General features: G+C 43.7%; 1 protein-coding gene and 1 pseudogene across 3 annotated transcripts in view; one reads left to right on the top strand and one right to left on the bottom strand.

Moving 5' to 3' along the window:
- PAK3 (p21 (RAC1) activated kinase 3) overlaps window positions 1-17484 on the bottom strand; it is a 182963-nt gene that overhangs the window by 44072 nt on the left and 121407 nt on the right. For both annotated transcript variants that reach the window (XM_081964001.1, XM_081964002.1), the window contains exon 2: window positions 417-610. In XM_081964001.1, the coding sequence (XP_081820127.1) occupies window positions 417-588 (172 nt within the window). In that variant the 5' untranslated portion in view covers window positions 589-610. The remainder of the gene's footprint in view (window positions 1-416; window positions 611-17484) is intronic.
- LOC309397946 (small ribosomal subunit protein uS2-like) lies at window positions 16317-16915 on the top strand (annotated as a pseudogene). The gene has a single exon. The product of its transcript is annotated as a small ribosomal subunit protein uS2-like (transcript).

The raw sequence follows: 17484 nt of genomic DNA on the forward strand, positions 1-17484 counted from the left end.
ACTCCATTACGCGGCGCTAGGGATTTGAACCACCGAACTGCCGACGTTTCTGATCGACAAGCTCAGCGTCTTAGCCACTGAGCCACCGCATCCCTCGAGTTTGCTGTATACTACATGCTATTTATTATATATGCAAAGCAATTAAAATAAAGAGAGCATGCTTAAAGTAATTTTCATGAGTCTAGCCAAATGTTCACAGAAATGAAGATGGCCATTGCACCACCAGAATCAAACCCCTGTCTCTTTTAACATGCGACACATGAATGGCACAGGTAAAAACGAGGCACATTTCCAAAGACACGGTTGGCAGCTGCTATCTTTGCCCTATATTGCCCTCCCCAGACCACCCTGCAGAAAAACAAGCCTGAGGGGGGGGGGAAAGAGGCCAGGAGTCTTTCGCTAGGCCGATACGTTACTTTTATCTCCTCCTGGGAAGATGGAGCGCAGGCGAGCTTTCCGGTTCTTCTCTTCGGGCGCCATGGGAAGCGGTTTGGAACTGTGGTTCAGAGCCGAAGAATCGCGATTGTTACTGTTCATTCTCAAAGGGGGCGCAGGCGGTTTTTCTTCAGTATCCAGGCTTTCAGACATCTTCAGCAATTCTCACAGCTTCCTGGCAAGCAAAGAAAGGGAGGAAAGGAGAAAAGTGAAGTGAACGAGGGACGATTAGGAAAAATAAGGCAGCTGAAACAAACCAGAGATGTTAGAGCTGATTGGGTATGTCTTGTGAAAAGGACTAGGGGGTGACATGATAGCAGGATTCCAATATTTGAGGGGCTCCATAGAGAAGAGGAGGGGGGTTGTCAACCTATTTCTCAAAGCACCTGAAGGCAGGACAAGAAGCAATGGGTGGAAACTAATCAAGGAGAGAAGCAACTTAGAACTGAGAGAAACTTCCTGACAGTTAGAACAATTAATCAGTGGAACAGAAGTTGCCTCCAGAAGTAGTGGATGTTCCAACACTGGACGTTTTCAAGAAGAGATTTGACAGCCATTTGTCCAGAATGGTATAGGGCCGTGATGAAGAACCTACGGCACGTGTGCCAGAGGTGCCACGCAGAGCCCTCCCTGTGGGCATGCATGCCATCGCCAGCTGCTCTTCTAGTTTCTGGTGCACAAGTCAGCTGGTGTTTGCAGATGCCCAGAGTGCTGGAAAACGGCCTGAAAACAGCCCGAAAAATGGGCAAAAAACAGGCCGAAAACACCATCACTGGTATAGGTTTTCCTGCTTGAGAAGGGGGTTGGACTAGAAGACCTCCAAGGTCTTTCCATCTCTGTTGTTCTGATATTCTGTTATGTCTTTCCAGGTAGACTTAAGGGTGTGCTACTAACAATCCAACTATTGGAGTAGCTATTACAAACTCATTAGTTAGATAAAATTAGTGGACCAGAGGAATGCCGTCGATATAGTTTACTTGGACTTCAGTAAGGCATTTGATAAGGTAGACCATAACCTACTACTAGATAAAATAGAAGAATGTGGGTTGGACAGCATCACCACCAGATGGATTTCGTAACCGGCTGACCAATCGCACTCAACGTGTAGTCCTCAATGGAACTGCATCTACATGGAGGGAGGCATGCAGTGGAGTACCCCAAGGCTCTGTTTTAGGCCCAGTACTCTTCAACAGCTTCATGATTTGGATGAGGGGATAAATGGAGAACTCATCAAATTTGCAGATGACACCAAGCTGGCAGGAATAGCCAACACTCCAGAAGATAGGCTTAAGATACAGAAGGATCTTGACAAACTTGAACATTGGGCACTATCTAATAAAATGAAATTCAATGGTGAAAAGAGTAAGGTTCTACATTTAGGCAAGAAAAATGAAATGCACAGGTACAGTATAGGTGGTACCTTGCTCAAAAGTAGTAACTGTGAAAGGGATCTTGGAGTCTTAGCGGACAACCATTTAAATATGAGCCAGCCATGTGCAGCAGCTGCCAAAGAAGCCAACACACTTCTAGGCTGCATCAACAGAGGGATAGAATCAAGATCACGTGAAGTGTTAATATCACTTTATAATGCCTTGGTAAGGCCACACTTGGAATACTGCATTCAGTTTTGGTCGCCACGATGTAAAAAAGATGTGGAGACTCTAGAAACTCTGCTATTGTATTGTATTGACATCTTGGGCTACAATAAGCTTAAAGCAAGGGTTTCCAACCTTGGCAACTTTACGACTTGTGGACTTCAACTCCAGCACATGCTGGCTGAGGAATTCTGGGAGTTGAAGTCCACAAGTCGTAAAGTTGCCAAGGTTGGAGATCCCTGGCTTAAAGAAAGGGACAAAAGTTCTAAGGTGCCACAAAGCTGCCATCTTAATTTCTCAAACTGCCCCACAACAGCATGGGGGCATTAGGGGAAAATTAACTGCTTGGCATTGGCCAGAGAACACCTCACAGAAGTTGGATCTTCAGAGTATTTTCCCTGGTTGAGGAAAAGGTTGGGTCACTACATAACAACCTTGCTGGATTCTATTCTCAGACTTTTTTTCCTCCACAGCATAAGGTTTAAGGTTTACGAAGTAGTTCATTGAGCTGTGCCACTGACCCAGACATCACAACTGCTGGCTTTTGCAAGCATGTCAACTGGATTTTAATTAAACCAAGGGCTGCAGTAATTTGAAAATCTGGAGCTAATCAACCAACAGGTGGGAATAAAGAGACAAGGGATTTTATTGAAGCAAAGTGCCCAAATCAAGACAAGTAATAAGAACTGGTCACTTATATTCATGCAATTATTTGAGGGTTAATTCATACAGGTGTAGGCACACAACTCAACAACTCCATTCAGAACTTTCTGCAGTTTAGAGAAATGTTTCAAATGAGGGTTGATTCCTTGAATTATATGTGTGTGTGTGTGTGTGCGTGTGTGCGCGCGTGCGTGCACATATATACATATACATATGTATATGTATATGTATATGTATATGTATGTATTTGTGTTACAACCCCTGGTATGACTAAATATGGGAGGAAGGTCACTACTCCCTCTTTCTGTCCTTTGGCTTATCACAAAGACCAGGCAGGCAGAAAACCATATTTTTATTTTTACTGTTGCCTTTTTATATTTGTGTTGTAATTGTACTGATAAATAAATAAAGGGAGACTTTATATATATATTTCAAAAGACTAAAATACAAAAACCAAAGGGATTTTTCCCCTCTGACAAAAGACAAAAACGCATATTATGCCCTCTAGTTTTTTCCTTTTTAATGCACATTTTTAATGTTCTTGTCTAGTTTTTTTAATTGTCTTTATTAAATTACTTTCCTTTGGTCTCTATCATTTTCCCCCTTCTAACAAGACCTCTTGGCTCATGGGGGCCAGGGAGCAATGTCGGAAATAAAACCTGATGCTTTGCTTTGCACCATAGTAACTTCTATCTTCCAAATGTCTTTTATTGGAATGAATGCTAAAAAATAAAAAAAATAAAATTAAAACACACAAACCATTGGTAAATAGATGGACAGACAGACAGATATGATATATTTGAAGGATAAATGCCACCAAGTCTTGTACTGCCTGCCTGCCTGCCATCCATCCATCCATCCATCCATCCATCCATCCATCCATCCATCCATCCATCCATCCATCATCTGTTATCTTTTGGTACAGCAACCAAACAGGACAGTTACAGATTTAAACAGATAGTCAGGACTTCAGAAAGAACAACCAGCCTGCCTTCCATTGAGGATACTGTATACTGTACATACCAGGAAGAGAGCGGGGAAAGCATCTGCAAACCTCTCACATCCTCACAAACTGTTTCAACTCCTCCCCTCAGGACGCCACTATAGGGCATTGCATGCCAAAATAACTAGACACAAAGATAATTTTTCCTCCATGCCATCACTCTGCTGAACATTTAATTCCACAGTACTGTCTTATATCTAAAAATATTTACCCATGTAGCATAGTGTTGTGGCCTGTCAGCAGACCTGGAAGCAGTTTCGGACAGTGAGGAGGTTGGGGAGGAATATGGGCCACTCCTGGAGTCTGGGGAAGGCTCTGATGAGGGCTCTGTGTCGGAGGCAGAGAGGGGAGCAGGGCCATCTGGTAGTTATTTGCTGCCTCTGGAGTCTGATATCAGCGAGGCCGAAGAACAGTGGGAGTCTGATCCCAGTGTGCACATGCGCAGAGCTGCCAGAAGGCAAGAGGAATTAAGAAAAGAGGCTCGACTTGGGAGTAAGGCTAGGAGATGATTGGCCCCTCCCATAAGACATAAAGGAGGAGAAAAGGCACATGAGCCTTTGCAGGAAGCAATTAGTTCATCTGGTCGGTTCAAGCTTTGAAAAGTTCTGTTTGACTGTGTGCTGAGTTTGGCAATTAGGTCTCTGGCAGCGTTTCAAGGGAGATAAGGTGGGTGTTTATCAACATTCCACTGAAAGACTGTGGCAACTCAAACAGACATCTGTCGGAATCTTCGCAGACTGTTTGTGAAGCCTTGAGGGCTGTGAATGACCATAATTTACAGCCGTATAAATAAAAGAGGGTTTTTGGGACTACGATTGTGAGTTATGCTTTCTCAGGAAGCCTAGGTCAGAACACATAGTTGTATTACTATTAACCTTCTCATCTTTTCTACCACCTTCTCCTGTTGTTATCTTATGATCATTTTGCTTTGTTGTTGGTATGCACCCTGAGAGCTTATGCACCAAAGACAAATTCTCTGTGTGTCCAATCACACTTGGCCAATAAGGTATTCTATTCTATCCTAAATAAAACCCAGTCTGCCACTCAGCCTGAGGGCATCAAAAGAAGCCCCTGCAGCCTCTTCGAGATTGACAGGTGCGGGCGGACAAACTCAGGGGCAAAGGGACATCAATTCCAGTGCGCACCTGATGTGACTTGACGCCCATGACACAATTTGAAACATTTGTGCCATGACATCACAATGCACAGCATGGCATCGGGGCTTGGACTACAAGTCTTTCTTGGCTTAAGGGAACTGCCAGGAACTTTAAAAATAAACCAAATGTTGGCTTGAAAGCAACTGTATGTTCTCCAGTGCAGATCGCGTTCCTGCCTGCAAATCTTGGCCCATCAAGGGAATAAGGACGGACTTTTGATGATGCAATCAAATGTTTGGCAGGCTGGCAACGAAATGCTTCAGCAGCTTCCAGGGAGCAAAGCAAAGATATGGGTTACTCACACGCCATCCATTTGTAAACAAAAGTCAGTTTGCTAAACCATCCCTCCCAGGAGAATTTTTTTTAATAGGAGCCTTTACAAAGACTTCTATTAATGGGTCTTGACCCAAATAGCTGATGGTGTCATTGTTTCCTAGAGCCTAAATTCAGCACTTGATTTTTATTTGAGATCTCAGCTGTGTTTCAAGCACCCAATAGGACACAAAGCGCCATTCTTTGCTACCCAGTGCAGACAGAAAGATCCTATCATCACAATCATAGGTGGTATTCAGCAGGTTCGGACCAGTTCTGGAGAAGTAGCAGAAATTTTAAGTAGTTCAGAGAACCGGTAAATACCACCTCTGGCTGGCCCTGCCCCCATCTATGTTCTGCCGCCCGAGTCCCAGCTCATCGGGAGGGAATGGGGATTTTGCAGTATCCTTCCCCTGGAGTGGGGAGGGAATGGGGATTTTGCAGTATTCTTCCCCTGGAGTGTGGAGGGAATGAGGATTTTGCAGTATCCTTCCCCAGGAGTAGGGAGGGAATGGGGATTTTGCAGTATCCTTCCCTGGAGTGGGGAGGGAATGGGGATTTTGCAGTATCCTTCCCCTGTAGTTGGGAGGAAATGGGGATTTTGCAGTATCCTTCCCCAGGAGTGGGGTGGGAATGGAGATTTTGCAGTATCCTTCCCCTGGAGTGGGGAGGGAATGGGAATTTTGCAGTATCCTTCCCCTGCAACGCCCACCAAGCATGCCTACCAAGCCACCAAGCCCACCAAGCCATGCGATGCCACCAAGCTACATCCACAGAAGCGGTAGTAAAAAATTTTGAATCCCAGCACTGATCACAATATGTTGATGGGGACAAAACAAGAAAGAAAGCCATGAGGTAATGCATAGGGGTTACTCCAACAAGCTACACCAGGCTAAAATGTGGTAGTTTGCTGACAGTGAGTAATTATGAGCATCACCCTGCATGATATACATTAGTTTGAGAAGCGCATACTAGATAAATGTGGCATTTCTGTTTTGTTGATGCAAAGTTTTCATTTTAATTTTATTCAACAAACAAAAAGTTACAAATTCCAAAAAAGAAAGGAAGAAGAGTGTTAGATGATACAGAGGGGATGGGAAAGCACAGGTAGTCCTCAACTTAAAAGAATTTGTTTAATGACCATTCAAAGGTACGACGGCACTGAAAAAAATGACATTGCCATTTTTTTACACTTATAAAATGCAACAGCATCCCCAGAAGGACTTTCAGCCCAAACCCTTATAGACGAAGGACAAATGGCTGCCTCTTTTTAAGAGCCTCCCATGATGGAGCACCTGGTTATTTATACTCATTGTCAGGAAATTTCTCCTTAGTTCTAGATTGCTTCTCTCCTTGATTAATTTGCATCCATTGTTTCTTCTCCTGGCCTTAAGTGCTTTGGAAAATAGCTTGACCCCCCCCCTCTTCTTCGTGACAGCCAGGGGTGGGCTTCAAAATTTTTAGCAAGGGGTTCTCTGCCCAGTTGCTGGGTGGGTGTGGCTATAGTGGGCGTGGCCTAGTCAGCCTCCTGCACCACATTGAGGGGAGCGTTTCTGCCCTCCCGGTTTCCTTGAGCCTCCTGGAGGGTGAAAACTGCCTCCCACGGGCTTCAGGGGCCCTCCCAAAATTCCGGGAGGCCCATTTTTCACCCTCCCCAAGTCTCTGTGTGCTCCCTGCACTTACCTGCATCCAAAACGGGCCACGTGGGAACTCCTGGGAGGGGTGAGGTGGGCAGGGCAGGGCCAGCCAGGAGTGGGATATGGGGGTTCTCTGAACTGCACAGAATCTTAGCTAGAGGTTCTCCCGAACCCCTTCAACCCCCCAGCAGCCAACCCCTGGTAACAGCCCCTCAGATATTGGACGACGGCTACAATGTCTCCCTAGTCCTTCTCTTCATTAGACTAAGCATACCCAATTCCTGCAACCATTCTTTACATGTTTTAGCCTCCAGTCCCCTAATCAATCCTACATCTCAGAATGTTGGTAAAGCATCACGCTCAAATGCAAAAAGACTGCAAAATTTCAGGTGTGCCCTAAATAGAGTGCAAAGAATTAGCCTTCCACGTAATACTTTGCCTCTAGCCATCATCTGGAATTTTGCACTTCAAAGCTGCTAGACCAAGTGAAAATCCACCCCAAACAAATTTGGCACTCCTATTACCTTAAGATATATTTAGCAAGGCAGTAAAACCGTCAACACTTAATCTTTCCCGATTTATTTAGTCAGATGTTTGTCACATTAACAATTCACTCCAAGTTTGGTTTGGAGTCAGAGACTATTGTTTTTCCTTACCGCCAGATATCTAAGCATGCAAAGTCTACACCACCTCAGGACAGCAGCCTGAAAGGCAGAAATGGTTTACTAATCGTAAGAGCTAAAATCAAATGTAAAATATGACAACTGATCCCTCTGCAGCTAAAGCAGCACTCCTACCTAGATTGCAATATAATAATAATAATAATAATGACCACATACTCAGCTGCTGTAAAAAAATCACACAATACAATAATACAATAATACAATAGTAGAATTGGAAGGGACCTTGGAGGTCTTCTAGTCCAACCCCCTGCCTAGGCAGGAAACCCTATACCGTTTCAGACAAATAGCTATCCAACATCTTCTTAAAGACTTCCAGTGTTGGGGCATTCACAACTTCTGGAGGCAAGCTGTTCCACTGATTAATTGTTCTAACTGTCAGGAAATTTCTCCTCAGTTCTAAGTTGCTTCTCTCCTTGATTAGTTTCCAGAACAGCCTGTCCCATTTTCACTCATGTTTCTTCATTAAAAACAAAACTCTTCTCCCTCCTTCATCCCTCATCAACAAGTGAAGCAAATAGTTGAAGAAGAAAAACATGCACTTATTTAAAAGAAAGTCAATAACATCTATTAATCGAAGTAAAGAACAAAAATCTACTGAAGGCCCAACAGACGAAACAAGAATGAAGAAAAGATGTGATAAAATCAAGAATGGAGAGTTGGCAGAACAAAGCATTGCATGGTTAATTTCTGGAAAAAATAAAAGATTAAGTGGACAGTGAAAAAACTTGGTTATGGTTAACAACAGGTACATTGAAGAAAGAAACAGAGTCACTAATCCTGGCTGCGCAAGAACAAGCTATCCAAACAAATGCCATTAAGGCCCAAATCGAAAAATACTTTGATGATGCCAAATGCAGACTCTGCAAAGAAGTTGATGAAACTGTTGACCACATACTCAGCTGCTATAAAAAAATCACACAGACTGATTATAAACTGTGGCACAATTCAGTAGCACAAATGATCCACTGGAATTTGTGCAAAAATTATAATATTAAAACAACAACAAACAACGAACATAAGCCTGAAAAAGTCACCGAAAATCAGATGGTCAAGATTCTATGGGATTTTTGTATACAAACGGACAAAATACTGGCGCATAACACACCAGACATCACACTGGTTGAGAAAAATAAGGTTACAATCATCGACATCGCAATACCAGGGGATAGCAGGGTCGACGAGAAGGAACATGAAAAAAATGTGAAATACCAGGACCTAAAAATTGAAATTCAACGATTATGGCACAAACCAGCAGTGGTAATTCCAGTGGTAATTGGAGGGCTTATTTTGGGGGAGGGCTTATTTTAGCGCATGCACTCAAAAGCCCGGTTGGGCTTATTATCCAGGGAGGTCTAATTTTCAGGGAAACAACGTAATACTACACCACCGTTACTATTTTGGTTTGCACAGTACCTTCAAAGCATTTAAAGAGGGGCAAAACTACAGATTTTTATCACCTAAAAATCATTTTTCTTCCTGGGGTAGTTATTAAGAGGGTGGGGTGAAAGACACAATCAAGGCGGAAAGATGTGCTGAGCTCAGCTCCACGTATTCAGGCTTAAAAGGCTGATTATAATCAGTACTGATAAGGCTATCTACAATTCTCTTTTGTCAAGGAAGACCAGGATGATTCAATTGGGCAGCTGCAGTTAAACTTAGTGTTAGCAAAAAAAAAGAGGTCCTTAATTCCTTCTACACTGATGGTTCAACTGCTATCAGCAGAAAGGCTGAATACACAACCCTCAACCACTCTATTGACATTGCAACAATGGCATAACCTGTTGTCCCTTCTTATTTTAAATCTTATTCATCTTCCCTGAAAAATGTATGCAACAAAAGGTTTTAGAGTTTTCAGACATCCTAATATTCCAAAAAGGGACGTGGTGGCTCAGTGGCTAAGGCGCTGAGCTTGTTGATTAGAAAGTTTGGCAGTTCGACAGTTCAAATCCCTAGCATTGCGTAACGGAGTGAGCTCCCATTACTTGTGCCAGCTTCTGCAAACCTAGCAGTTCGAAAGCATGTAAAAATGCAAGTAAAGAAATAGGAAATACCTTTGGTGGGAAAGTAACAGAGTTCTGTGAGCCTTTGGTGTTTAGTCATGCTGGCCACATGACCACGGAGACGCCTTGGACAGCGCTAGCTCTTTGGCTTTGAAACGGAGATGAGCACTGCCCCCTAGAGTCAGGAACAACTAGTACCAGAGGTGGTTTCCTATCGGTTCGCACCAGTTCGGTGAAACTAGTAATGGAAATGGCGACTGGGTCTCTGAACCAGTGGGGACGTCATGGATTGGATTGGATTGGATTTATTGGATTTATATGCCGCCCTTCTCCCAAAGGACTCAGGGGGGCGTACAACATTAAAAAACACATATCACAAAAGTTAAAAGGAAATTAGATAAGTATCCAAAAAACAAACTCAATTAATATAACAATAATATTTTAAAAATTAGATAAAATTAACAGGCCAGGCTAGCTTGCTGGAAAAGCCAACTTTTTAGCGCGTGTCGGAAGAACCGGAGGTCAGGGATTATGCGAAGTTCCAGGGGTAGCTCATTCCAAAGGGAAGGCGCTCCCACAGAGAAGGCTCTCCCCCTGGGGGTCACCAGCTGACACTGTCTGGCCGATGGCACCCTGAGGAGGCCAACTCTGTGGGATCGTATTGGATGGTGGGAGGCTACTGGTGGCAGTAGGTGGTCTTGCAGGTACCCTGGGCCTAAGCCATGGAGCACTTTAAAGGTCATAATTAATACCTTGAATCGCACCTGGAAAACAACCGGCAACCAATGCAGGCCGCCTAAAAGGGGTGTAACATGGGAGCACCTAAGTACCCCCATGATAACCAGCGCAGCCGCATTCTGAACCAGCTGAAGCCTCCGGGTGCTCTTCAAGGGCAGCCCCATGTAGAGAGTGTTGCAGTAGTCCAGGTGAGAAAGGACACAAACACCATAAACTGGTGGCCCGGTTGCCACAACATTTTTTGACCTTTTTTAATGTTCTGTGCATGCGCAGACCTATTTATAGACAACTGCTCACACGAGTGAAGCAAGCCCATGTGTGCAAAATCGCACGTGCACCGAACCAACAGTAATGTCAGCAGAAACCCACTCCTGACTAGCACATATGTGTGAGGGGAATCTTTACCTTTAATATTCCAATATGAGACTTCATGAGCATGATATTATGAACATCTACAAGGCTGACAAGATAGAACATAGAAGAATAGGGTTGGAAGGGACATTGGAAGTTCAAGCAGAGATTCTATAATATTCCAGACAAATGGCCATCCAATCTCTTCTTGAAAACCTCCAGTGATGGAGCACCCAGAACCTCTGGAGGCAATTTGTTCCACTGATTAATTGTTCTGTCAGGAAGTTTCTCCTTAGTGCTAGGCTGCTTCTCTTCTTATTAGTTTCCACCCATTGCTTCTTGTCCTGCCCTCAGGTGCCTTGGGAAATAGGTCAACTCCCTCTTCTCTGTGACAGCCCCTTAAGTACTGGAAGACTGCTATAATATTACACTTACTTGCACCGTGTTACTCAATGTGCTCCATGCCCTATGAAATGGATGGACGATTCATGCAATTCACACAGAGGTCATTTGTATGTAGAGCAACAAAGATGATGAGGGGACTGGAGACTAAAACATATGAAGAACGGTTGCAGGAACTGGGTATGTCTAGCTTAAGAGAAAGAAGGACTAGGGGAGACATGACAGCAGTGTTCAAATATCTCAGGGGTTGCCACAAAGAAAAGGGAGTCAAACTATTCTCCAAGGCAGAACAAGAAGCAATGGGTGGAAACTGATCAAGGAGAGAAGCAATTTAGAACTGAGGAGAAATTTCCTGACAGTGAGAACAATTAATCAGTGGAACAGAAGTTGCCTCCAGAAGTTGTGAATGCCCCAACGCTGGAAGTCTTTAAGAAGATGTTGGATAGCCATTTGTCTGAAACGGTATAGGGTTTCCTGCCTAGGCAGAGTGTTGGACTAGAAGACCTCCAAGGTCCCTTCCAACTCTACTATTGTATTGTATTGTATTGTATTGTATTGTATTGTATTGTATTGTATTGTATTGTATGTCTTGCATGATCCATGGACAAGAAATTATCAGAGAGAGAAAAAACACTCTGCTACCAAGCTTAACATAACATAATATCAATGTCAAGTTAGGCTGTTTTAATATTTCCTGCTGGGCTTCTCCTGCTAGTGAATATAGCTAAAGAACCTGAAATCTTCCATTTGTGGTTTTTTTCCTTCACCATACAGCTAAACAAGAATCAAAAATTTTGGAGTTTATTCTTTAGCTTCACATTTGGGCTTGATTTGAAAAAAAGAAATGCAAGGTTCCTGACTTGATCTGAGTTCTTAAGGTTCAAAGGAACTTTGGAAGTTCTCCACCAAATGTGATAGTAAGCTAATTGTACAGATAGTTTTCCCCAATGCTGTATATCTGAGATAAAGTTAGATTTTCCAAAAGGTTCTAAATGTAGATATTCCTTTTAGTTGTGATAATAGCAGTGCTGCTGAAAACTCCATCTGGATCAGTGTGAGAAAGCGGGTGATAAAGACAAGTGGGTTATGAAAAACAAGACCTTCGTACATATCCTTCCATTACTGCAAGGATACCACACTACACTTGTGTCCCAAAGGTGCTTTTTCAAGAGGCAACTTCCTGGTTTTTCTTTGAGATGTTTCGTTTCTCGTCCAAGAAGCTTCTTCAGAGCTGGAGGACATCCATGACCTGGATGGCTGAGAATCCCCATAAACATTTAACTATAGTCTAATGGTTTCCATGTAACTCTATTTCCCTTTGGAGACAAATAAAGAAAAAGACAAATTCTCCTCAATGAATGAGAACTTGTAGGGAAAAAAAACACTTAAGAATGTTTTGTTTAAGAATGTTTGTGGCAACTCAGGGGTTGCCACAAAAAAGAGGGAGTCAAACTATTCTCCAAGTCACCTGAGGGCAGAAAAAGAAGCAATGGGTGGAAACTAATCAAGGAGAGAAGCAACCTAGAACTGAGGAGAAATTTCCTGACAGTTAGAACAATTAATCAGTGGAACAGAAGTTGCCTCCAGAAGTTGTGAATGCTCTAACACTGGAAGTTTTTAAGATGTTGAAGTGGTGTAGGGTTTCCTGCCTAGGCAGGGGGTTGGACTAGAAGACCTTCAATGTCCCATCCAACTCTATTATTGTATTGTATTGTATTGTATTGTATTGTATTGTATTGTATTGTATTGTATTGAATATTGCATCCAATTTTGGTCACCACGATATAAAAAAAGGTGTTGAGACTTTAGTCTAGAAAAAGTGCAGAAAAGAGCAACAGGGGCCTAGAAGCTAAAACATATGAAGAACTGTTGCAGGAATTGGGTATGTCTCGTCTAGTGAAAAGAAGGAGTAGGGGAGGCATGATAGCAGTTTTCCAATATTTGAGAGGCTGCCACAGAAAGGAGGGAGTCAACTTATTCTCTAAAGCACCTGAGGGTAGAACAAGAAGCAATGGGTGGAAACTAATCAAGGAGAGAAGCAACCTAGACATTTCTTAACTGTGAGAACAATGAATCAGTGGAACAGCTTCCCTTCAGAAGTTGTGGGTGCTCCATCGCTGAAAGATTTTAAGAAGAGACTGGACAGCCACTTGTCTGGAATGGTATATGTCTCCTTGTTTAAGCAGGAGCTTAGACTAGAAGACCTCCAAGGTCCCTTCCAACTCTGTTATTATGTCTGATTTCCATTCAACACCCATTAACCTGGGAAGGAATTGCTTTCAACCCAACAGAGACTCTTGAATGAGACTTGGATTTTTTTTAAAAAAAATGCTGGATAATTTCACTGCCTAGTACCAAATAATACCAACGAACAGGATTTATGGATTGTTTAGGTGCTCCTGTTGCCAAGGGTGACCAAGCAGGGATGCTTCTCTACTTCCTCACTTGTGACACGTTTTGCTCAATTTCCTCTCACAAGTCTTTGGATATTATCTTTAGGTGACTGCACCGCGCAAGGCACTTGCTGGGATTTATTTGCTCAAAACCACAGGTCATCGCCAAACGAGCCCCAGACATTTAATCATGGACCTAACTGCTCAGAGAATGACACACTCTGTGAAGGCCAGACAGCTAAGAGCCGGCGCATAACTTGAAACATGCAATCATCAGATAATTATAGAGTCTCACAGGCCGAATTGACTCAGAATATTGCAAATTCATGGGCATTACTTAAGGCAAATAATCACCATGGCAGGGTATAGCAATTGTTTGGCCTTCGCTGCATCATCTCCTCTAGAGATATCCTCAAAAGGGGGCAGTTTGGTATGATTTATACCCCCAAAACAGGAAGAAGTAAACATGCTACAAGAGGAAAGTGGAATAAACCTGGAAATCTGATCAGGAAACCAGATTCAGATGGATTTGAGGAATCTGAGGAGAGGTTCCCAACATTTTCCTGTATCTGCCTATCACAGTGAAGATGAACCTTTTCAGCACTGAGTGCCCAAACTGGAAGGTATGTGCATGTGCTTACATGTGTATCTGTCAGAGCACCACAAACCCAAAGACTAGCCGGCTGGCCTGCGCATGGCTGTTTTTTGGCTAATATTGCAAGATCGAATTTGGGTCGGTCATTGAGACGAGAAATTTACTCTTCTGAGCTTTTGGGCTCCTGCTGGAAACCATCTTCAGGAACTTTCTCTACTGGAATACAAGCTTTGGGCTGTTCTGGGAGTCATGTTTATGTGGTGCCTTCAATAACAATATGGCTGATTGGTGTGTTGAAGACTGGCGATTGGGTGTCATTTCCTTGTGCTGCCAAGCCTTCGGCTCCTGAGTATTTGATAGGCGACTGGTAATTCAGCGCTCCTATTAACTGACAAGGGGCCCATTTCTTATGCTTCAATCATTTCCCTGGCTATCTTTGTACCTGCATGGCCAATGATCTTAGTGTTTTGACCCAGGCTTCCTTAGAAAGCAAGAAGCAAAGACTTGGTCCTGACCAGTGGTGGGTTTCAAAACTTTTTAGAACCTCTTCTGTAGATGTGGCCTGCTTTGTGGGAGTGGCTTGTCGGCCATGTGACCAAGTGGGAGTGGCTTGTCGGCCATGTGACCGGGTGGGAGTGGCTTGCTGGCCATGTGCCTGGGTGGGCGTGGCCAACTTGTAAAATGTGATGAAACTCACTTAACAACGCTCTTGCTTAGCAACCAAAATGTTGGCTCAGAAACTCCTCCAATTCCTCCTCCAGTCATGTTGGCTCAGGAACTCTGGCATTGAAGACTGCAAGTCTTAAAGCTGTCAAGTTACAAGACCCTTGCACCCCTAACCCTTTAGAAAAAACCCCAGGGATGTTCAAACTTGACAGCTCTAAGACTTGTGGACTTCAACTCCCAGAATTCCTCCTCTCGCTCTTCATCTTGATGTGCGGATGGGCGGGGGGAGGGAGCTGGAACTGGTTCTAAACAGCACTGTAGATTTGTGGAACCTCTTCTATAGAAGAGGTTAGAACTGGCAGGAACCCACCCCTGGTCCTGACAAAACCTCTTTTATTTACACGACTGTGAATTCCTTTCATTCACAGCCAGCAAGGTTTTAACAAACAGTCTTTCAGAGGAATGTTTATCCACACGCACCTTATCTCATTCAAAGCACTGCCAGATAACTAGCGTCCAAACACAGGGCAAAGAAAAACTTGACACAGAGTCTCTTATAATCACAAACATAACTTTCCAGACTGAAATGAATAAATCGTTTCCTGCAAAAGCCCACTCCCCATTCTTTTGTTTCCGCTGGGAGGGGCCAATCATCTCCAAGTTGTGGCTTTACTCTTGAGTCGACCCTGCCTTCTCAGTTGTTCTTGTCAGTGTGCATGCGAACACTGAGAACAGGCTCCAGCTGTTCTTCTGCCTCACTGCTGTTTAACTCCCTCTCTGCCTTCAACACAGAGCCCTTGTCTGAGCTTTCCTCAACCTCCAGGACTGGCCCATGTTCCTCCCCAACCTCCTCACTGTCCGACACTGCTGTCAGCTCCACTGGCTGCTGGTGGGCCACAACACTTAGAAATTAAATGTATATCCTTAGTCATTCAACTATCATTAGCCAGGGAAATGATTGAAGCACATAGAGAGAAATTCCCTGAAGATGGGCTTCAGCATGAGTCCAGAAGCTTGGAAGGCTAAATCTCTGGTCCCAGTGATCAACCTAAATTCGATCTCACATCATTATCCTGGGACATATATATTTGCCTTCATCATCAACATTCCACAGAAATAAAGAAAGGCAGGCACTGATTCCAGAGTCATGGGGAATATGTCCTTTAAAGGCTTGAACTTGAAGACCACAACCCTGAAATGAGAAACCAAAACAGCCCCCTTCTCAGGGGACGTAAGGCGTGGACAAGATAGACCAGATAATCTGGGAAGTTTGCAACTGGAGAGCTCTAAACACAAATGCCAATAATTTAAACTGGCTGAAATAGGGCAGTTGAGAACTTGAGAACAATACGGAATGTGTTAGAAGAGGCGGGCGCTCTGCTCTAAAATTAGGAATCTTTTATATAGCAGCAGAGGATAATCAATGAACACCGCCCAATAATACCAGGCGACTATCAGTAGATTGCAAAATCTTTATTGTAGCAATATATCAACTGTGGTCATAAGTCAAGTCACCCTGTATCCTTCAGCTGTCTTAGAATTCATTCCTCACTCTGCCCAGTTCACCTGGTCCCAATATTTGAAGAACAGGAAGAAACAAACATCCTGCAAAAAGGCTCTCTTTGGTGTTGGCCAACCGACAAAGGGTATGGGGAGGTCCCCAGATGAACTCCAATGCAATGGAAAATGGGATTTCAACCCCACCTTTTGGTGGTCACTGATCCAAAAGCTGATCATCAGCCACTGACTGAAGCAGCTTATGTAAGCATTCCCACCCTTGCTTTGCGCAATACGGATTCTCCCCTACGTTATGTGGATATTGCTATTCCCTGCAACAACAAGGGAGCTCACTCAGTTGGTCTGATGTGGTGGATGTTGGCTCGAGAAGTCCTTCGATTGCGTGGCACTATTTCCCATGAGCATCCATGAGAAGTTATGCCTGATCTCTATTTCTACCGAGATCCCGAAGAGATTGAAAAAGAAGAACAGGCTGCAGCTGATAAGGCAGTTACTAAGGAGGCGTTCCAGGTTGAATGGACAGAATCTGCCCCTGAATTCACTGCACCTCCACAACCAGAGGTGTCTGATTGGTCTGAAGGGGTACAAGTGCCTTCTGTCCCAATTCAACCTTACTCCCCCAAGGACTGGAGTTCACAGACTGCCACTGAAGACTGGTCTGAAGCTTCCACAGCTCAGGCTACTGAGTGGGTTGGTCCTGCCATAGAATGGTCCTGGTTAAGCAATAGCAATTCAAGAATTACAATTGAAGAATAAAATATCTTCCTTGTTAACTAAAAAAAAAGGAAGATGGGGTTTCAAACTTCATGTCAGCCCCTTGAGGTAGACAAGGTCAGCAAACCAACCCCACAAAAAATTCTGTAAGACCATTGATGTAGGCTATATTAGCAGAATTTTGACAGCCTGACTGTTTCTCTTCTCTATCCTAGAGAATCAAGACAGCCCAATCTTCAGGAACCTCCTTACCCACTTCTGTCAATAACAATAACAACAACAACAACAACAACAACAACAGCAGCAATGTATTATTACAGTCTTAGTCCAGCAACCAGAATGAATAAAAGCACTCGGTGTATATATACACTTAGGGTGGCGGTGGCTCCGTGGCTAAGAGGCTGAGCTTGTCGATCAGAAAGGTTGGCAGTTTGGCGGCTCGAATCCCTAGCACCACATAACAGAGTGAGCTCCCGTTACTTGATCCAGCTTCTGCCAACCTAGCAGTTCAAAAGCATGTAAAAATGCAAGTAGAAAAATAGGGACCACTTTTGGAGGGAAGGGAGCAGCGTTCCGTGTGCCTTCGGCATTTAGTCATGCCGGTCACATGACCACGGAGACG

The sequence above is a fragment of the Natrix helvetica genome (assembly GCF_964273705.1).
Source record: "Natrix helvetica genome assembly, chromosome: 11".
Taxonomy (NCBI): Eukaryota; Metazoa; Chordata; class Lepidosauria; order Squamata; family Natricidae; genus Natrix; species Natrix helvetica.